General features: G+C 37.8%; 1 protein-coding gene across 1 annotated transcript in view; it reads right to left on the reverse strand.

Annotated features, from left to right (window-relative positions):
- The window catches only part of LOC106951989 (transcription initiation factor TFIID subunit 4-like), a 102,602-nt gene that overhangs the window by 59,695 nt on the left and 20,460 nt on the right, over positions 1-22,447 (reverse strand). The window contains exons 9-11 of the mRNA XM_015039807.1: positions 14,898-15,067; positions 8,978-9,108; positions 4,948-5,073 (exon numbers count right to left, since the gene is read on the reverse strand). Of these exons, the coding sequence (XP_014895293.1) occupies positions 4,948-5,073; positions 8,978-9,108; positions 14,898-15,067 (427 nt within the window). The remainder of the gene's footprint in view (positions 1-4,947; positions 5,074-8,977; positions 9,109-14,897; positions 15,068-22,447) is intronic.

Raw genomic sequence — 22,447 nt, forward strand, 5'->3', positions numbered from 1 at the left:
CAGTCTTATTCAACCCCCTTCAAATAAAGTGTTACCAAGAAATTCTTAAGAAGCTCTGTTTGCAGTTTGTCACAAGACGTGGAGGGGAAACAGCAGACATGAGGAGGAAGGCCCTGTGGTTACGAGAAACCAAAATGTAGCATTTTGGTCTGCATGCAAAACGCTATAAACCAACACTGAGGTTAGTGCCACACACAGTGGTGGTGACATCATGCTGAGGTGATGATCATTTCAGCACAATTAGGAAAACCTGACAATTGTTGATTCGAATAAGGATTTCCCCAAATAAACTGTAATTCTTGAAGAAGAAAAAAAAATGCCTGAAAATATTTGAGATTGGGTTGGAGGGTCACCTTCAAGCAGGACGGTTATTCTAAACACCGAGTTGCAATTACATGCCTTAGATCCAAGTAGATTCATGTGTTAAAATGACCCAGTCAAAGTCCAGAAAGCCAACTAAAAAACATGTGGCAAGACTTAAACTTTAATATTAACAGACTCTGAGCATAAAGCCAAAATTACAAGAATTAAGTCATAATATAAAGAGAATAAAGTCATACGAGAATACAGTCAAAATAATATAGCTGCAGTTTACAAGAATGTCATAATATTATGACCTTATTGTCATAATTTTATAACTTTATTCTGACATTATTATGACTTTATTCTCATACTAGGGCTTTATTCTAGTATGACTTTATTCTCTTAATATTAGGACTTTATTCTGGTATAATTATGACCCTATTCTCGTGTCATTTCAACTTTATTCATGTGTATTTTATTCTCTTAATTTGATGACTTTATTCTTATAATTTTATTTATTTATTTTACTCTTAGTATGGCCCTATTACTACTCTCTTGTAACTTTCTACATGGCAGATAATAGAATATTTTCACAAAAATCCAGATTTTTCCATAGCCATTCCTTACTACCACCTTTATTTTTCTTCTGACCATCTATTATATCACATGGATGGAGAGCAGAAACTCCTAAGCCTTCCTGCTAATTGACTTTACATATATCAGGCAGTCCACGTATTGGTCGGTGTCTCAACTGAGACTAATGTGTTTGCCCTCCAGTGGGCCGGAGCAGCCCTCAAGTCCTGAGTCATATTTTAAATGGCCGGCACAGTCGAGGGAAAGGCTTACTGTGAAGGAGGAACGGTGGGAGACGACAGTGGAAGAGATTATTTCAATGGATTTCTAATTCTGGGAGCCAAATTAGCGGGTGCTGAAGCAGGAGACGTGGCGAGCGGGGTGGGAGGAGGAGAGGGAGGGGTCGGTACAGATGGACTATTTACAGAGACCAGCGGTGCCACTGGCACACTCTGCGTCTCCTCTGCCAGCTGCCCCGGTTTCTCTGCTTGCAGCGGGGAGCACAGAATAGAAGAGATGAGGACTGGATACTGCTACACATGCAGATGAGGTTTACTGCACTTCACCTAACGGATGGTGGTATAAACTAGCAGTGGTAGTGATAGTGCAATGCATTTGGTGGCGTTTTAACCCCAGTTAAGTTTCTTTGTTTTCAGTTTCTCATTTATCTGTTGCCTTTTCTGCGGCCAGTACAGTCGTCTGCTGTATTGACCAGAACCCTCATGTAAAATATAAACACCAAAATAATCCCATTAAACTCAGGGAATTTGGTTAATATAAAAATGTTAAGTGGAAGGAGAGGATATATGGATATATACTTTTTTTTTTTTTTGTAAAAAAAAAAAAAAAACTTTAAAGTGTTCACTACAGTCTCCTACGGCACATCCAGAGACTAAAATGTTTGCCAGTTCTTCTGCTTAAAATAGCTCAGGCTTGGCCACATTAGACGGAGAGCATCTATGAACAAAAATTTTCAAGTCTTGCGACAGATTGTCAGTTGAATTTCGGACTGAACTTGGACTAGGTCATTTTGACAGAATATCCTTTTATCTACAGGGTATCAAACTCCAGTCCTCCAGGGTTGAAGACAACATATCCTTCAAGTGTTTTCAATGCATCCAAAACAAATGGCAAGCTTTAACTCCTCAGCATGCAGTGAATGTGTTCAGTCCTTCTGAACACATTTGATTAAAGTGTGACGATGCATCTAACTTTGCAGGACAGGAGTTTGACGCCTGAAATTTAAACATTTTAATGCAGCTCTGGGTGGATGTTCCTTTTTAAGACACTACACAAATAGTCCGCCACAGTACAAAGTAGGTACATTGTTTGAAATCTATTGTTTTTCTCATCAGGATAGAAAAATGACTGCAGAGACGACTATCAGCAGCAAATCCCATTGATTTGTCATGGCTTAGGGCTTCAATTCAGACACTAATGCTGGGAATGTTGTCAAAACTAATTGATATATTTTGATTTACCATAAAATTAAAAAAAAAAACATGGAGTCAGATAATTTTAGCTTTTCTGCGCAACGATCTTTAGAACTCTGCAGAACTAGAGTGCCGTTATAATACACTGCAGGAAAACCCATAGAAAATAAAAGACAAGTCACAGTCTAGCATTCCCGGAGCCTGGAACCTAACAACAATGAAGAAGAATGGAAATATTTTTAGAGAGAACTATACATCAGAAATTGAGTTCCAAGATATATGTATTTGATATATGTTGTTTAAGAAAAAAAATGAGGTTAGCTTTTCAGACCCTTTAACTGTAAGTTTGGTGCTGAAGCCTTTTTTTGGACCATTAGCAGTCATGTTACCCACTGAGTTAAAAAACAGTAGTAGCTATATTTGCCCCTTTATAATGCACAACAAACATACAGAAAGCCTGAACACACATGTGCAAAGCTGTGGTATTTTCTCAGCAACTGCATGTGGAACAACTTGTGTAATCATTACGCAAAGATCTGCTTTCCAAACTTCTCCTTAAACCAAAACGCCATGGCAACAGGAGCCAAAAAGCCACAGATATAGCTGTGGGGTGAAGTCAAACTTTCCTCTGCGACTCTCATGCAAACCAAACAGCCTCAAGTGTAGCTCCTCCAAGAAGGACCAGGTTTCATTTGGAGGAGTTATTTGCAATTGCTGTTAACAAAACAGGATTCAGTAGACAAAAAAGTAGAAGATTGGAGTGTTTAATAATGCAGAACCATGTGCTGACATAGGGAATTTAAAAGCTTTTTCTTTACACCATTCTTTTTTAAAACAATACAATTTGGAGTTGTAGCTTGTGTTGATGCCAGGGATTTTGTTTTTTTTACAACTGGCCAGCAGAAATGTTATAGTTTTTCCAAAAGACATAAAATAAGAAGCAGGTCTTAAGGTAATTTGGTCAAAGTTCATCAACAAGGGGATTTTTCCAATACCCTGCATGGAAGGACTGGAGTATAATAATGCAATTAAGAAAGTGAGGTGTGCTTTTAAGAGAATCTGTACTGTGGGACCCCAGTTCCATCAGAAATAATTAAATTAACCTACCTTTCCACTAATGTTGCACTGCAGGGCATTTTCATTTGGTTTTTTTTTTGTTTTTTTTTGGTCTGCGGTGAACTTTCTAAATTTGAAAAGAGACAAATGGCTTCTCAACAAGAGACAAATAAGGACACCGGGCATGTGTCACAGCTACTTAAAGCATACAGAACTCATATTATGTATGATTGTTGTGTAGAGATTTATCTTTATAATAATGCTTTACTATCATAAATAATAATTGATAAGTGAAATGATACTGAAATCAAAAATGTAAAATAATCACTCACATGCACCTATACTTTCTGTCATATAAAAACATAAATGAAGACTACAGTTGTGATTTGCAAGTAAACTCGTATAAATTATAAATTACCAGATGCCTATGCAACGTTGGAGAAGTGTGCAGCATTTCTTACAAGCAATAAAAATGTCAGTGTAATATAAAGTTCCACAGATTCTACTCTTATCCTCAAGTTTTAAAACTAATACAAATGCAGCATCTGTTGATTCACCAATCCTTTTTTTTCCCCCTAACGCCTGCACAATGACTCCAAGCTACAGGTCAAATACAGTTTTTGACCACAGAAAGGTCCAGCTGGCACTGGAAGACCTTTACAGAAAAAATAAAAACGTTAGCTTGGAGACAGTGTGTGGAATTTTTTTTCATTGACTTTCAAATTGCCTCACACCTCCTATGAGCACCTTCCAGATTTTTATGCTTCACATTTTCTGAGTAGTCTTATTTCTTATTTCTTACATCTGTAACATAATTGTTAATTGACATCTTATTACAACATTTTTCATAATCAAGACTTAGTGTTGTGTAAGTAATCGATGCATGAAGGCATGACTTTTTCATTTGGCCTTAGCTAATCATTAATGAGTGTTTTATAGTTTTTTTTTTTTTTTTTTAGAAATGCAACGTGGCTGACTTTCTGAGTAGAGCATTTGTTGATAAAAGCTTTTATTGGAGATGAATGAATCAGTTTTTTGATACTGGCCATTACTTCTGGTTTCTTCTTTCCGTGTACCACAAAAGAAAAAAAAGTGGAAGAATTACGGGATTTTCCTAATTTATGCCTCAAAGAATACAGATTTTTTTTTTTTAAATGATGTTGGCTGATGTGTGAACAGGTTGAACATGTTGGGATCCACATTTAATGCATTCAATGAAATGACAAAAAGAGTCAGATTTTTCAGCGTCGAAATGCAGAGCAACATTCAGAGCTGACTGATGTCTGATCTCGGGCTAATTGACTGGTGCAGAAACGCAGTTTGGATTGGTAAGAGTCCGGTTTGTGTGCTGGATGGGAGTTTCATGTCATATGAATCCCAGCCCTCCCTCCCTCCTTGCATCCAGGGAAGAAGCGCCAGGACAGAGGAGGCCTGGGGCCATCAGTCTGGGTCACCTCATCCATGGGAGTCACACTCTAATTCATCTGTCAGAGCCGACACGAGAGCAACATGCACACACATGCATGCACATGTCCGCTGTCACACATACGCACGAAGCGGGATGGAGGTGACGGTAACTTACTTTAGCGGCTTTCAGAAGGATCTCTCTCTCCTGCTCGTCCTTCCTCTGCTTCTCGATCCTCTCCAGCTGCTCGAAGAAGCGGAGCTGCGACCGAACGTCTGCAGACTGCTCGTAGCACTCGTCGTCCTGGCAAGCAGACGGAGAGATTACAGCAGCGGCAGCATTACGACAGCGACATATTGAGAAGCTACTTCTTTGGCTCTGGTTGGATTATTAGTCAACTTTAGAACAGATGACAGGAGCCGATAAAAAATATCTCTGAATCGGAGGAAAAACTCCTCCAGAATATAACCGAACGTCACAGAAATATTTTGGTAGGCATTACTGAAGTACTGTCACCTTTTGAAGATGAAGATTTAATCGTCCAACTGGCTTTCTGTGTTTTGTCATAACTTGTATCACTGCGCATGTAAAAAAAGAAAAATCCACTTCCGATGCAAAAACTTGAGAAATTACTCAAAATGACGAACCTTAAAGCTTGATCAAACACGACATTAAAAAAATATTCACTTTGATGTGAAAGTTAGAAAGTAATTTTATTACTTTTACATTTTTTATTGTCACCTAATGAGCACATTGACATGAGACAAGCAAGTCATATCCTAGATGTGACTTCTGCAAAGTCACTGACTCGATGCAGTCACCTGGATTTTCTTAGGAAAATTTTTAATAATTTATAAAATACACTGAACATGACTGCATTGTTTAATAGCTTGGATCAAATTGGAACATATGTAAAGAACTTTGAATCTTTCTGTATGATTGGGCTGAATTGATTGACATAGAAAATCTGGAGAAAAATAGTCTAGATCAGCAGTGAAGAAAAGGAGGATAGAATTGTGGATTTAGACGTGTAAGAATGAGAAATATTGCAAAACTTTTGGACTTGATCCAATAAATCTGAGGTTTTCCAACTACTGATGTGTTTTCCTGCTTTGACTCGTTCAGTTGAGGCCGAGATCTCCTTCAAGCCGACAACCATGTGGGGAAAAAAGTTTATTCATGAGTGACAAAGAATACAATTATTGCTCCTTTCTGAAGCTTTCATTTAAAAAAAAAAACTTTCTAATGAAACTTTTACCACTATTTTTATCACTATATATTTTTATCACTATATATATATATATATATATATATATATATATATATATATATATATATATATATATAGATATATTTTTTTTTCTGCAAAAAAAAAAACACTAATAAATCTCGACAAATGTGGTTTATTCTGAATTTAACTATATAATTAGATTTTTGGTTGTTGAAGAGTAGAATTCAAATAAATAAAAACAGAATGTGGGTAAAAATAAAACAAATTGTATGGGTTTAGTTAACTCACTGTGGACAGCTGGGACCATTTTTAAAACTTTGTTCCTGTGTTATAACTGACTGGGTGTCTGTAACTTTTATCTGTGTTAATGTTCTTTAGTCCGCATTCAGTTTTATTTTGACTTTCTTTAGTCTTATCTAAAAGAAGCTACTTGTTAAATCTTGAAAAGTATTGTTGATCAGCAAAACTTTCTTGTGAAATTAGAGCCACTTCGAGCTAGAAATAAAATATTACACAATTATAGATTTAATTTTGGGCTAAGCTATAAGTAAATCTAACATAACTAATCTCATCATTACTGGTTGTTGTAGAGCTTGAGCTCATCTATAGATCAGATCATGACTTTTGAATATGAAGTTGAAGAAACCCTGTTTTACAGCCAAAAGCCACATTTATATTGTATAATTAAATCTTTGGTATCAATTCATAAATAGAAGAGAAAACCTCTGAACACATTTAGTTTAACAACAGCAACAAACATATAACTTAACTCAAACCCAACCGGTCTGCACGCATCCCCACACTTTGCCACACAAACTTCTTCTATTTACAGACTCTTCGCTTCATCTCCCATGTGGCAAATAGGAAGGCAAACGTAAAAACAACTTTTTTAGGTCATCAAAAGTTAATAGGATAATTGCTTATTTCTCCCTGTGTGACTGCACGTCTCTGATGCAGCTCTTATCTCGTGTTGCGCTTTATTTCTATGTCACTCTCTCGTCTTCCGCCTATATGTGAGTGTGTGTGTGTATGCGTGTGCGTGTGTGTTTCCATAAGGGGATGAGAGGAGCTGAGTGGCACAGAACACAAAGACACATCAGAGGGGGCTTTTCACCAGCGCCCCCCACCTCCACCCCACTCTTCTGCCTCTCTCATCCAGCCTCGCTGCTCTTTGTTGCAGAGCTGAGCCTGCACTCTTGCCGTAGCTCCTGCTGAAGCCCGGCTGCTCTTTAAGAGGCCGCTTTGTCTTTTGGTCTTTCTCCGTCGCTCTCTCTCTCTTTCTTTTTTTCGCTGATGTCAACAGAGTGGCTTCACAGAGCTCCGTGCCTGTCTCTCGAGCACACCTCATTTGGAAAACCACAAAAAAGAAGAAGAACGAATGGAGAGGAGCGGCGCAAAAACAAGAAGGGGACAACTGTGCCAATGCTTTCCCTCCCGCTGCCTCGGCATCAAGAAAAACATGTTTTCAAAGTTTTTCCCCCAGTTCTTCTCACAATGCAAAGACATTACCTTGTTGTGGAGATGGATTTTGCTTTAATGTAGACCAATTAAATGTTGTTATATGGCTACATTCATCAGATGTGAGGGGCACAGTCACCCCTAATGAGAAAAGCATGCAGGTGTTCGTAGGCGAGCACTTTTCTTAGGTTTTAAGTGACTGAGTAAAAACTTACAGCTCTCTCTTGGTAACAACTTGAGGGCATTTAAGATGCTCTTGCTAAATTTTATGATTGCATTAGTTATAAACTCAAATTATTTTTGTGATGTGTGGATATGGCCATTTATAGCAAAGGAAAATGCTGCAAAAACTCAGTGAAGTTTCTTTCTCGGTTGTATGTAAAACCAAACCGGAATTTATTCTGAATATTTTCTTCTGCTAATGTGGGTCAGAAGCTGCAAACACTTTGCGCCGTTGGACTTTTTCACATTTTGTTGCAACCAAACAAATTAAAACCTTGAATTTTATGTAACAGACCAAAACAAAGTAGGACATAATTGGAAAGCAAAAGAAAAATCAAACATGACTTCCATACTTATCTCATGAAAGAGGGAGATTGACAAATAAGAACTGACTTTAATCTCAGAATTATTTTTTTTTATTTTTTTTTGCAAAGAAAAAGCCAGAATTCTGAGTAAAAAAGTTTGAATTTTGAGGAAAAAAAAAAATCAGAATTAAAACTTTTTTCTGAAGTTTTGAGGAAAAGATGGATACTGCACCTGCAAGCATAGATAAATTAAATTTAAAATGATTATTATTCAAACTTAATACCTCCAGGAATGAGGAACATTAACTTAGGTTAACTTTACAGCTTCATTAACTGCAATGCCTCCCTCACCATCCTCAACAATATCTACTGTTTCTCACACACTGTATAGAAGATTATCACCACTTCATTGTTTATGATTAAATTGTTCTGAGGGCTTTTTAATTTTAATCCACTGCAGTTTTATGTCTGCTTTACTTGTTCTGATGCAACAACTGTTTTTAAATGTGCTTTAAAAATATATTTGATTTCACTTTGGCAAATTGTAAATGGGACTTACTATGGTTTTCTTTTAAAAATGGCTCAATTCTCAGCACGCTCGTTTTAGTGCACAACTAATAGCTGTCAAGTTAATACTTTCTCCCAAGTGAGCTTTGGCTCTCTGCAGCTCCTCCAGAGTAATCGAGGGCATACCGAATTGCTTCTTTAATAAAAAAGAAAAACACTAGTTGCTTATAAGGTTTATAGAGAAGTAAGTTGGTTGCACTGAAATTTATGAAGGAATATCATAATAAAAGGAGCTGAATACAAATGCACGCCACACTTTTCAGATTTTTCTTTTTTTAAAGAAACAGCAAAAGAAGCATATTATTTTCCCTCCTACTTCACAATTATGTACTTTTAAGTAATGTCAGATAAAATCCCAATAAGACACACTGGGTTTTGTGACTGTATAGTTAAAGCTGCAACTAAACTTTGTCGAGACATTTACCTTGCAGGAGTCGATTCGATGCTGTGCGATGATAGAAACCTTTTCTAACACAGTTCGGAGTCGAGACTGTGCAGCGTGTGAGATGAATGTCACGGCTTCCATGGGAACCTCCGTCACTCCAAACTTCTTAGCTGTGAAGGACATTTAAATATGGTATATATATACTATATAACACTTCAAACAAACACAAAAGACCCACAACATAAACACGTCCATATCTATTGCGTAGCATCCACACACGAGGAGAACTGTGCAGATTATCGAGGGCAATTAACTTGCAGATAGAGGACTCATCACATGGAAAAGTAAATTTCTTTCGCAGTCTTAGTGTGAATTCCAGAGTGGTTTTACTAACTGAGCTTCTTCCAGTGTGGAACCGACATCTTTCTGCAGAAGGATAATTTAGTTTCCTTGGAGCAAAATTCATCTGAAGACATAACAAAAGAGAGGAGGACAGACTTTGGTAGGGTTAGTATCTGTTTCCAACCTCCTTTTAAATTATTCCATTAACATAATTTTCTCTCTGGCACCCTTTTAAGTAAACCACACCAATTATTTAAGTCAGCCGAACAATACATACACTCTTCAACTGCTCAAGCTTTGAACAGATGGAGGAAGCCCTCTTGCTATTATAATTGCAGTGGCAACGCATGCGGCAATACCATGAGGTCACAGGAAAACTGCTAACAGGCTTCCACTCCCTAAAAGTACAATCTTTCTGGGACATTAATATTTCAGAAAAGGTTTAGGAGATTCAGCTACAGAATGAGAGGAAAATTTCTGTGAGCAAAAACAGTTTCTGGAGCTCACACTAATTATAACACTTCATCTAGAAATAGAACAGACTAATGATAAACAAAGCCTTAGTGCTTTGGGTTTTACTCCAACTAGAGGAACTGGAAAGATGTTGGAAATATTATGCACCAAAGTAATTAGAAATACAGGATTGCAGTTTTCTTGGGCAACTCCAATTTCTAACCTACCGATCACAAATGTTAAAACTGGAGTCATACATTAACAAAACATAATTAATCAATAATAGATGGGGCACAAGGCTTTGCTGCACAATGTGCATGTTAGTTTGATAACTAGAAAATTTCTGCAGAAATTTAAACGGGGCCTGCCACAGTGTGCCCGTCGGTGGGAACCCAGTTTTCTTACGCTAAAAATTTGCATCAATGCTAAAGTAAGCTACAATTTACTTAATAGCATGTGGAGATTGACAAGTACGTTGAGTAACATGGACTTACTCTATTCAGTATGTTAAAATGAGTATATAAGCTAAAATAAGCCAAAATACTGTTAGCCTAAACGCTGCCAGTGCCATGTGAGGTATCACTAGCATGTTGTCTTACATTGACTTCCTCCAATCAGTGTGCTAAACATGACTAATGTTCAATGTTACACATGTTTGGCACACTAGCGGGGGGCTAATGTTAAGAAACTGCCTTCTGATTCGAAAAGTCAGATGTTTACTTCATTGCACTTACTAGAAAACACACTCATCTCTTAGCAACAGATTAACAACAAATATTGTTATTGTTAAAAAGACATAAGATTTCTTCTGCTCTTGTGAAATACAACTTATCTTAAGCCGTTTTCGCACTGCAAGGTCGGCCCTACTTTGCACCCGTGCCGTGCCGTTCCGTTCCTTGCAGTGGGAAAACGGCTTTATACTACTTAATATGAATTGTGCAGTTGGTGAATTTTGCAGTAAAGTGGAAATGTTTTTTTTTATGTCATTGATGGTGAATGTATTATAAAACAGATATTCAACACAAAAGTAAAAATCTGATTTATACTTCGTGACAGATCGTTAACAAAAAAATTTATCTCTTAACACCAAATTAATGACAAGTAATATTATTGTTTATAAAACATAAGCTCTTTTGAAATACTGCTTACCTGTTTAGACACAAGAAATTTAGAGTTGGTAAATTTTGCAAAAGTAAAAATCTGATGTTTACTTTGTGGCACTTAGTTACCAGAAAACATGTTCATCGCTTAGCAACAGATTTACAACAAAATGTTGTTATTGCTCAAAAAACATAAGATTTCTTCTGATTTTTGAAATACTACTTATCTTATACTACTTAACAAGAATAGTGCAGTTGTTGAATTTTGCAGAAAAGTGAAAATGTTTTTTTTTTTTCCATTGGTGGTAAATTTATTATAAAACAAACATTCAACACAAAAGTAAATATCTTATTTATACTTTGTGGCACTTTGTTACCAGAAAATGTGCTCATCTCTTAGCAACAGATTAACAACAAATACTGTTATTGTTCAAAAAAAATTATTAACAGGGTCTGCCAAAGTGTGCCCGTCAGTTGAACCCAAATCAGGTGTTCTGATGCTAAAAATTAGAAACAATGCTAAGATTAGGTAACCTGTACTCAACAGTACGTGGAGAATTATAACCATGTTGACTAACATGCACTTAGTCCATTCAGTATGCTAAAATTAAAAGTGTTTTAGCCAAAATGCTTATGTAAGCCTAAATGCTGTCATTGTCATGTGGGGTATCACTTGCATGTTGTCTTACTTTGACTTGCTCCATTCAGTGTGCTAAACATAATCAATAAAAAAAATAGCTAAAATTGTTATTATAGGGAAAAGGCTAAAGCTAGTGCTTGCTCCGCAAGGCAGTGCGCTAGTGGGTGGCAGTGGCTAATATTTTTCCTAAAGTTAATGCAATGTCATGCTCCGCGGGTTAGTGCAACCTAACCTGCGGTTAGTTAGTGCACTGCGAGACACTAACTATAATAAAGGGTCATTCTATTGACTGTTTGCTGCTCCATCACATTAAACCTCAATAAAGTACATTAAGCTTTGTGACTGTAATGAGAGAAAACTTTAAGAGATATAAAAAGCTTAATGTTCTACTTTAATATTGAAAACAAACTCGAATTGATATGTTGTGGATCTGAAAGTGAGTTAAAAATCACTTCCTACAGAACTACATGCTCTAAAGGGCATGTACCAACACTCTTTTAGAGAAACAAGTCATCAAATTAATGTATTTGACTTCTCATGTAGTAGAAGAACTTGTTTACACCATATTTTCAGAAAACATTTTTCAAGCACCCCTACGTGTGCTCAGAGACCTGTAAGGCAGAAGAGGACTATCGTTACTTTGAGGAGTTTTTTCTAGAGAACCCCAGCTGTGATCTGGGTCCCTCCTCCCCATGTGGCTGGACAAGCCTGGAGAGCAATGAGGGGAGGTAGAGAGAAGTTTGATAAAAGACGACTAGCATAAGCGTTTGTTTGCTAGGGATAAATGAAAGAGCGGAGAGCAAACGGAAAAACACACTACAAATGTTATGGACATGGATGCAAGACTGAATACTTCACCTCTGCCAAATTAAAAAAATATGGAATCCGGATATTTATGCTGAAAAATGTTTTTTTATGGAGTAAGGAAAGAATCATAATGAAGTTTTAGTAGGATGGTAATATGATAAACCAGGGTTGTACAATAGAGTGGAGCAGCGGCTCTTCTCTGATTGAGTAGAGCTGGCAGGCTGGGGGAGCCTCCCTTGGACTGCTGTCAGCTGTGAGCGCACAGAGACCAATCACTGACACAACAAAGCTGCATAAGTGCCACTTCCCCAGCAGGGGGCACCCTAGCCTCCTGCCCCGTACCATGCTGTGTGCTACCCCGAGGAAAGATTTATATTTTAAAACAACCCCTCTACCCCAAGGTGACGGGATAACAACCATGCCAAGAGTTACACGTAACGAAACATGACCTGCAGGCCCCCATGCTACACTAAAGATACTTTAATTGAGATGAAACAAGATGAGGGCGCCAGGCTCCCCGTCTTGTGGAATTACGTTGTGTGTTTTTTGATCCGTTGCTCAGGAGAAATATGCTAGGCAAAGTTTCATTTGGAGTAGGAACACCCTATATAACTTTTTACACATTTTAGTGTGCATTCTAAGAATATTTAACGGCTTAATATGTTTTAGAGTTAGAAGTATTGAAAGTATTATGCCTAAACCGGTAGCGTAAATCATCTTTTCCAACATTTTATTTTAAAAAGCGCAAATTTTCTTTCATACTGTCCTTTTTCTGACACAAAGAATTTGGTACAACGCTCAAGCTGTAAGCCATCATAGATGATGACACTGTACGTTACCAAACCTTCTTGACACCCATCACGGTGTAACACTATAAACAGGAAACTGATTGAGTGCTATTACCAGGAATATATTCAATGGAGGTGAAGCATAGAAAAATAATGCAGCAAAGATCATCTGGGTAAGGAAGCAAACAGGTGAAGAGGGCTGACTTCTGATTATCCCCTAAATATATATCTCGGTTGGAAATACTTTTTGCCTCAGAACTATGAAACAATTGATGTATATGTCTGAATTCATTAGCCAGAAATCTGGGTAGCTGTAGGTTCAGGTTTGGAATCGATTCTATTCATCTAATCTATTTTTCCTGTAGGACAGTTTAAAAAACCTTAATAAATACAACTGAATATCATCAACATAAAGATGATAGGAATATATCACCTTTATGTTGATGATATTTTGTTTCATTGGTTATTTTAGTGCAGTGTACACAATAAACTGTCTTTTGTGATGAGATGACTATCTAGCTATGTCACAGTTAAACTCAGAAAACACCAAACCTCTTACTATTGCCCGTGAGCACCACCAATCTGCCAGAAGGACCTGGGTGAATTAAGCTCTTCTGTTCAGTAAAGTCTTGGAAAGCTTGGTGTTAAATTTGGCTCCGCTATGACTGTGGAGTCATTAGAGACAATAAAGTCCTGCTTTTTCCAACACAGAAACATCACTAAGCTTTAACAACTGAAACACTGTGTACCATCGGAGTTAAACTGCACTAAAAACAGACAGAATCAAAACATCACCGCCATGTTTCATTCCTTTAAAAGCAACCTTTTTTTAGTCAGGGGGACAGTATGAGAGTCACTCTTCAAGAGACAAACCCATGAAGTATTTAGGTCTGTGCCCGAGGTCCAGTAAGTTCAGTCAGCCACTGAAGAATTGATTAAAGGAGGTGAAAGAATTGTTAGGTGCAGCAATTCAAACCAAGTACAAACAAGAGAATATTCAGCATCAGCTACGGGAGTCAAAATCATCACTGTCTTTAGTCATGACACTCTAAATACAATCTGTCTCATGAAAAAAAATGGCTAAAGACAGAGGTTTTGAATATTTATCAGGATGTTAGGAAAACCAACAGAAACCTTTGATTTATGAGAATTTGGAGTTGCTCCGATAAATCAACCTGGATGAATCCCATCTTGACCAACCCTTATCAGTGATTTGACAGTCACGTCTTTTTCAAATCTTTTTTTTTCCATTCAGTGAACATACTATGCTAGCAGCTACCAGCATCTTTTCCTTAAACACTGTTCAAAGTGGATCCTCATACTAAGGGAAGAAAAAACACAATTAGCTATTTTCAGCATCACAGAGGTACTCAAAATGAAATGTTTAAATTACATATCTGCAGTTTATTTAGGCTGCAGAAAAAGAGAGTGAGACTGTTGGCAACAGGAAGGCTTGAATGTGTTTCAGCCAATTTCCTCAGTTTGATCCCCTTTGCAGTATCCAACTTTTATTACAAACTTTCTGGATTTGGAAATGTTTGAAGCATTTAGAAAATTTCGGAGCTGAAATAAACATTTAATTTGTCTAGAATTTACATCAGGAGACTCCTGTTATTTATTTCAAAGATATGAATGCCAACTGTGCAAATTCATGTTATGAGATGCAATTCTGACTTTTCGGTGTTATTCTTAGGTCTTCTTATCTTCTTATTTTATAAAGTTCATAAAATTGGCTTTATTTCCAGGTCAAATGATTCACTAAAACTGCAGATCAAAATTTGACCACTTCAGTCTTGTGTTGCATGATGGATGATGTGAACAGATCTCACCAGTTTCCAGGATTCGTCGATGTAGCAAACCCGGATGGAGAAAGGCCTCGTCTTTACACGACCGGATCTGCGTTCCCACCAGCTCAGAATTGGTTGCAAGTATTCTGGCGCTCTCCTCATTCAGATTCACCCCGGCCATGGAGGCCACATCATTGATGTCATCATCGTCTCTGCAAAAATTTGAGATTAAAACTAACTTTAGGCGTTTGTTATTTACAGATGTATACGTAAAAACATCAAATCAAAACCAAAAAGACACTGAAATAGGCTAAATACTAAGAGAATTACAGGATTTAAGCTGGTAATACAGCGCCCTCCTCTGATATGGACACCCCCAACAACGTATACAAAACCCTTAAAAATCATTCTGTTATGGGGCTTTGGTGACTCCAGCATGTCCTCCTTTGATGTTGTTCTTTAACAGTGAGGATTAGGGATTTTTTTTTGCCCCCCACCTCCAACCATGTGGTGGCAAAAAAAACAAGGGTCGTCATCCAGCGCCGTTTGTCACAGCTCCAGTGTTTGCGACCCTTAAATAATTACTTTGACTGCAAAATATGTACAGGTGAGTAGCTTATTCATGTGAAGATATATTCTGACCAAGGAAGCTCAACACGTCTTTCTTACTTGAATGGGATGTTCTCTTGCCTTTCCAATTTTGAAAATTGGATTTCAAATAACCAACATTTACATGCTCTGATCTGACCAACTTCAAACAAAAGGTATGAGTTACAAAAATGCTTCAGAAAAATGCAAAGTGCTCTGCAAAAGCATTTATACAATTTAGACTTTTTTGTCCCACTACTACCTCAGACTTCAGTGTATTTCATTTACTGGGATTTAAGACAAACAAAAAGTAGAGTGTAATTGGGGAATAAAAGTTATGAATGTTTTTTTGCTTTGTTTTGTTTTGTTTTACCAACAACGATTAGCACACTTTGGCATGCCTATTATATTCAGCCTATTTTACTATTATTCCCCTAAATAAAACCCCATGTTAGCAGACAGAGTCTCCCAATGTGTAATTAAATATCAGTATAAATCTAGCTGTGAAAGCCTCAGAGGTTTGTTAAAGGACCAAGAAACACACAAGGTAGGCCAGGGAGCTAGATAAGTTGGATAAATTCAGGTACTTCAGAAGCAAGTGACAAATATTAGTCATTTACTTTACAGACATGAAAGAGTGGCAAGAAACACACCATCAAACAAAGCTACAACAAGGTTGATATAAGCCATGAAGTGTTGTAAAGTTGGAATCAAAATTCATCTCCTTGAGAAACTTGTGGATGTTTAGAACTTGTGAAAACCAAAATAAGGTAGAGAATTCTCTATTTATGGGAGACAGCAGACGTTTTACCCAACCAAATACACACAGAGCAGTAAAGTAACTTCTCTCTCTGGTAAGAACGGCATAACAATGCCATATCTTCACATTACTAATAGTTGTTAGAGGCTGTATTGACGCGTGAAAAACCATATATTCAACATTAAAATCCTCTTTCCCCATCAGTATTCATGTCACAACATTATTAACATTTACTCCTTGAAAAAAATATCTCAGGGATCCGTTTTTTTCTCATGAATATTATTTGCCTGGGAGAAATTATGCATTAGTTTTTCTTTCCTTTTTTTTTAAACAAGGATATACTTTGGTCATAATGGCACAGGCTTCTCATTCCAGGGTCTATTAGTGTCAACACTTAGAAAGGCAGGGAGATGAAGAGTGTTCGGGAGGAGTTTGCAGGGTAAGGATGCTCCTGAGGATTGGCAATAAACAACAGTCAACACGCTCTATTTACACACTGCTCTGCAACACCTCCTTATGCATTTTCTTTATGCGCTGATCATTCCAGTTGTAATGTTTGCAATGTTTAGATGGTATTTCATTTTAGCAGAGACAGGAAAAAACAAACATACGGAATTCGTGCCGTGGTCGTTTTACTTGCAGGTTGGGACGTCAGAAACATTTCCTGTCTGTATATTTTCCTTGTGATTTGACACCATGAAAAATCCCCCTGCGATCACTAGACTTGGCAAGTAAGGATTGTGATTCTGGCCTGAATTAGCAGAGCAGTGACATGTTGTGTTTACAGGACTGGCCCAAAGCTAGCAGCAGATTTCCTGAGTGTCTTTGACAGAGAGAACAAAGACCTACAGAACACACACAGGGTGGCCTCCCGCCACTCACTGGCTCAACTCAGTGGTCGTTTACGTCTGTGCCGCTGCTGTAGGTTGGTGTGTGCGCTTGTGCTGCTGTGATGTTGTGTACGCAGGTTTACAGGGTCCAAGAGTGAATTCAGGCATCTTGGAGAGTGGGCACAAACCATCAGCCAGCTCCATCCTGCCGAGGCCCTACTGCTTCTCGGTACTGCCGCAGAGAGCCGATATGAAACCTGACACCACGGCGGGAGGTTGACAAAGACAATTAGAGTAGTTCCCAAAACACCACACACTTGTACCTTCTCTCTCTTCCCTCTCTTGTTTTTTTTTTTTCCAACATTCTAATTAAACCTAGAGAGATAATCTACACAACATGTATGGATCTGTGCCGGATAGAATACCTGAGGATGCTGGGGGCCACATTTTCCAAGGTCAAATGAGAGGCAGCCAGTTCAACAACTTCAGAAAAGATGAACATGGAAAGGACTACTGAATTAATGCCAAACAAAAGCTGGTAAAAGTCTGCTATACCCATGCAGCTCTGCACACATTGAAAATATCTAACAAATATAATCCTAAGGGTGTTTTCACACCTGATAGTCTGATAAACTCTGTTTGATTGGGAATAAAAATTGTAACATTTGTTGCATTTTTAGCAGGTGTGGTTTGCTTTCACACTGAACTGTGTCAAAAGACCAAACCCTTTGAAAAACATGTTCCCCCTCTCGCCTGTGGTGGTGCTACAACAGGAATGATTGAAATAAACAACTATTACTTGTGTACTCTATGAATCTGCCCTTTATGTAGGAGTTAAGGAACGACAAAATAACTTCTATTTTAAATTTTTGTTCAGTTTATCTGGGAGACCTCAACAAATCCTGCTGGATTTCAGATCATTTTCCTTTGGTTTCACAATTATACACAGCATGTTGGTACAACCACAGCTGCACCTGAAATCAAACAAAATGTGCTGCTTCATTTTGAACCTTCTCCAAAAAAAATAAAAAAAATAACGTAATGCTCATTTTAACAGTCTGGTTTCATGGCTACAAATGCTATCACTGTGGCTGAAATCAAATAAAAACGGCAATGACGGCTCTTACATTAAATGAAGGGAATTAAATATTAAATTCAAAATATTCCAGATTGTACCCTTGAACTAATAAAGAGGCGATTTAGTTAGCTTCCACAGAAGCTAAAGGACAACCTCTCAGTTATTGGTCAGGTTGGGCTTGGGGACATGGAGCTGGGGGTCACTTGAATACATATGCATGTTGTTTCCATATCAAGTCTGTGTCTCAACCAGGGCATGCCATAGGTGGGACGACCGAACCTGCCATTTAAAAGTGGTGCGTGTACATATGTGTGTGTGTGTGTGTGTGTGTGTGTGTGTGTGTGCGTGTGAGTATATGAGGGTCTGTTCAGATCTTCTGTGTCCCTCACGCCCGCTAACACCCCCTCCCTGTCCCTGTGGATAAAGGTCTCTGAGCCCTTGCAGGGGGCCCCTGATTGATCCCTGTGACTAACACCCAGGCCATGCATGCTGTTGCATCTATGCTGAGAGAGATGAGCCACTGGAGTGAGGTATTCTCCTTAAGGCACCTTCAGATTCCCTGGGCAGTTCACTGAAAATGTGCTCATGATCCGAATGGTTTCAATAGTAGCGACGGATAAAGAGAGGCCAAACAACTCAGCAACAAGCTAACAAGCACAATGTTTAGGAAGTTACTGGAATTAATTCAGAAAACCACCCACACTTGGTTTGCACAAAATACCTGGATAGGAAAGAGTTTGGTGTAAAAGAAAATCTCAGAGGTGAGATGAGTGTTCTAAACCATCCTACATGTACTTATTATATTTCAAATTCTAAGAGATCCTAAAAGAATTTTCCAAAAAAGCAAATATGGACATAGTTATTATTGTTGCTACCCATAATCCTGATCTAAACTATTCCTTGAAAGATAACAGACACATTTTATTTGTGAAGTTCCTTCTTCAAGTAACAAGGACAACAGATCGCAGCTTACAGGCCAACAAGAGACGAAACCACAAAAGGTCTTTTTAAAGATGGGGTATGCATTTGAATTAACCATGTCTGGGTAGGTTTGTAGGTGCAGACATTGTTTTATAAGATAACCAAGCTTAGCCCTTCAACTTACTATAATGATCCTCTGAGGCTTTCACAGATTTGGCCTCTGTTTACTAGATAGGGAGCTTCTGGATGCAATTGTTTGCAATGGACTGTTTGTAAAGTGGTATGAATGAAAATATATGAATGGATTCCATCACATAAAATCCCAGTAAAATCAGTGATTTTAAAAGCTTTACAAAGTTTAAGGGGCATGAATACTTTTGCAGGGCCATGTACCATGTTTATATTCTATTGGAAAACACACAGCTGGATGTACACCCTGTAGAACAAGGTTGGATTTGTGGGACTGAAACTGAGCTTGGCGTTTGGCAAAGGGCTAAGGGCCTCGGCTGGCTCGCCAGTGATTACAGCGGATGTTGAGTGTTTACAGAGGGAGAAGGGTGGAGGTGGTGTGGGGGGGGCACGGAGACAGCTGCTTTCACTCTGCACTGTAAACCACACACACACACGCACACATACGTACAAGCACTTACACAGAAGGCTGTAGCTACATTGGAAACCCCACAAGCCCTGCAGTGAGTATGTGTGTGTTTGTGCTACAGCTGGCCCGCTGGGACCAGCGGTTCAAAGTGACAGCCATACACACATCAGGGCCTGGCTGCAGCTGAACACGATTCAGGCTGGGTGGAAGAGAGGCTGGTGGGTGCAAACTGACCAAGCCAGCTGTCAATTTATTGTTCTTACAGCCAAGTTGTAGTTGTATATTTTCATCTATTTGTTGATTGTTATTGATAAGTCAAAAGATTTTTGTGAATGAACCCGTCTTTGTAGCTCAGGAATTTTAGGTCCAGTATCCTTGCGTTGATCCATTTTTGAGTTGTGTGAATGAAATTTTACTTGACCTGAGTATATGAAAAACTATGTTGTGATTGCAAACATTGACACTGCTAAAACTTTTAGTAACTCAAAGTGCAAATGAAATAATTTTTGAAATTTGTCAACTAGGGTTGCCACTCATGATTATATAAGTAAGAAACTGTCTTGATTCTCATGATTAATCTGCAAAAAAAAAAAATTGGCACATTCTGCAAATTTTTCTTTACCCTCTTCAACATGTTTTATACAATATTAGAAAGACATTAAAAAATGCAACTGTACTGCCTAAACTGCAATAACAACATTCTTATATGGCATGGTGTGTAGTTTTAAAGTGGACCCAAATGCAGACAGGCAGAGGCAGCTTGTAGCTGAAGAATGTTTAATGACAAAAAAAAATGACAAAAAAAACTTACAAAACACCACAGGGGACACAGGTAGCCAGAACAGAACAAAAACGAGGAATACAGGAACAAAACACGGCAGGGAAACAATGGGGAGATAAAGACATAAGACAGGAGGAACCAGCAAGGAGTGACTGAGAAAGAGGTACTGGGAGGTTGAATGCTGAACAAAAACCTGGGCTGATGAGCCAAGGGGTTGCAGGTTTGGGGAGAGAGCAGAAGGTAGGCTGAGGAGAAAGAGGAAGTGACACAAGGGGCGAGGATGAGCATTTAATCATTTGTAGCAAAGGATACATTTGCAGCTAAAATAATAGTTCTGACATCAATGTGTGAAAAGCTCATCCTTTTCTACTCGACTTATCAAAACAGTGTTGAGCTGTTTACTATATTTTGGATTGAACTGATTTATAGCTGAATAACAAAAGTTACCTAAAAGGAGATCTTTTTTTTTGTTTTATAGAATTTGAACTGGGTGAAGCTATATATATATATATGATTAATCAATTGTACTTACTTGCTTAGCTGATGATTATTTAAATAATCAATTCATCACAATTAATCTAATTTATTGTTACAGCCCTAGTTGGATATAATGTATTTTTTACAGTGTCTTGTGCAAGTATTCCTTGAAATTTTACTGAGATTTAATAGGTTTTATATATAGTTGTGCAATTGGAACAGTGAAGAAAAATGATACATGGTTCTCAAAGTGTTTCTTTACCAATAAAAAGTGTGCCATGCATTTGTATTTAGTTCTGTTGACCATTACCTTTCAATAAAATCCAGTAGAGTGTTTCCTCCATAATTCATAAAGTTATGGATTAGTATAAAGAAAAGAAAAAACATATCTACACGTAAAAAAAAAAGTATTTGCCCCCCAGGTTCCCACCACCACCATCATTGTTTGAGATGACTTGACCAACCTTGCATGAGGGGCTTAAGTCTAAGTTAGTCTAAGCTTTGAGGGTGAGCTGAGGGCACACTGCTGTATTAGATTTATAACACAGGACAAAAGAAGTGCATCACTGTGAAACAGACCGCAGTCCAATAATTGTTTCATCTCCAATAATTGTTTCATCTCAATTAGATTGCCCACATAATTGTTGGAACCCAATGTAATTGGAAAAAAATATTAATTGCACAGCCACAACACACACATTCACTAGAAAATGTCTGAAACAATGAAAACACTCTGATACAGCAGGTAATAGAGCACAACGAAGCCTGTGACAAAACAAAATGCAATCCAAGTTCAGCGAGTTTGTTTGATGAGAGCTATATCTGTATGTATTGAGAAACATATACTCAAAAATAAGACATGGGCAAAGTGGTGTGAAAACATATTTGACCTCCAACACATTTATTTTTTCTTTGCTTTTTATTATATTTTCAGCACCACATCAAACTAATGTTGATATCAGACGACAATAATATGAGAAAACGCAAAATCAGTCTTCAAATGAGCTTATTATGAGCAAAGCCATCCCAACCAAGCTGTCACAAGGTGAAAAAGTAATCACCTCCTCCAAGTTGTTTAATCAAGAATTAATTAATATTAATTAAGATCTCTTGGAAATCTTCTTGTCCCAATTTGAAGAAATTCAAGATGAGATTAGAAATAAAGTCATTGAGGTCCATCAATATCAGAGATGTAACAAAATCTCATCATACATGGTCTCACGATATTAAAACATCACAATATCTCCAGTTAAGTCCTGCTATATTGCAAGCACTAGACAGATGTGATTATCATGGATTTGCCAAATGAAATTGTGACAAATACTCTTAAATAATTTGTTGGGCAGCAATGAACTTCTATGCTAGAGTTCCAATGCAAAAATCACTGTTGACCTAAACGTACAAAAAGGCCCAAAGTGATCCCCAAGACTTTGGGAAAATATTCCATGCATTGACAAGACAAAAGTGTGACATTTTGGAAGGTGTGTGTATTCAGGAAAAAATGTCATGTCAACAGTTAAACATGGTGATGGTAATGGAGTGCACTTGGGGAAAATCTT

This window comes from Poecilia latipinna, unplaced genomic scaffold, assembly GCF_001443285.1.
Source record: "Poecilia latipinna isolate Pla-1442-1.1 unplaced genomic scaffold, P_latipinna-1.0 Scaffold485, whole genome shotgun sequence".
In the NCBI taxonomy this organism is placed as follows: Eukaryota; Metazoa; Chordata; class Actinopteri; order Cyprinodontiformes; family Poeciliidae; genus Poecilia; species Poecilia latipinna.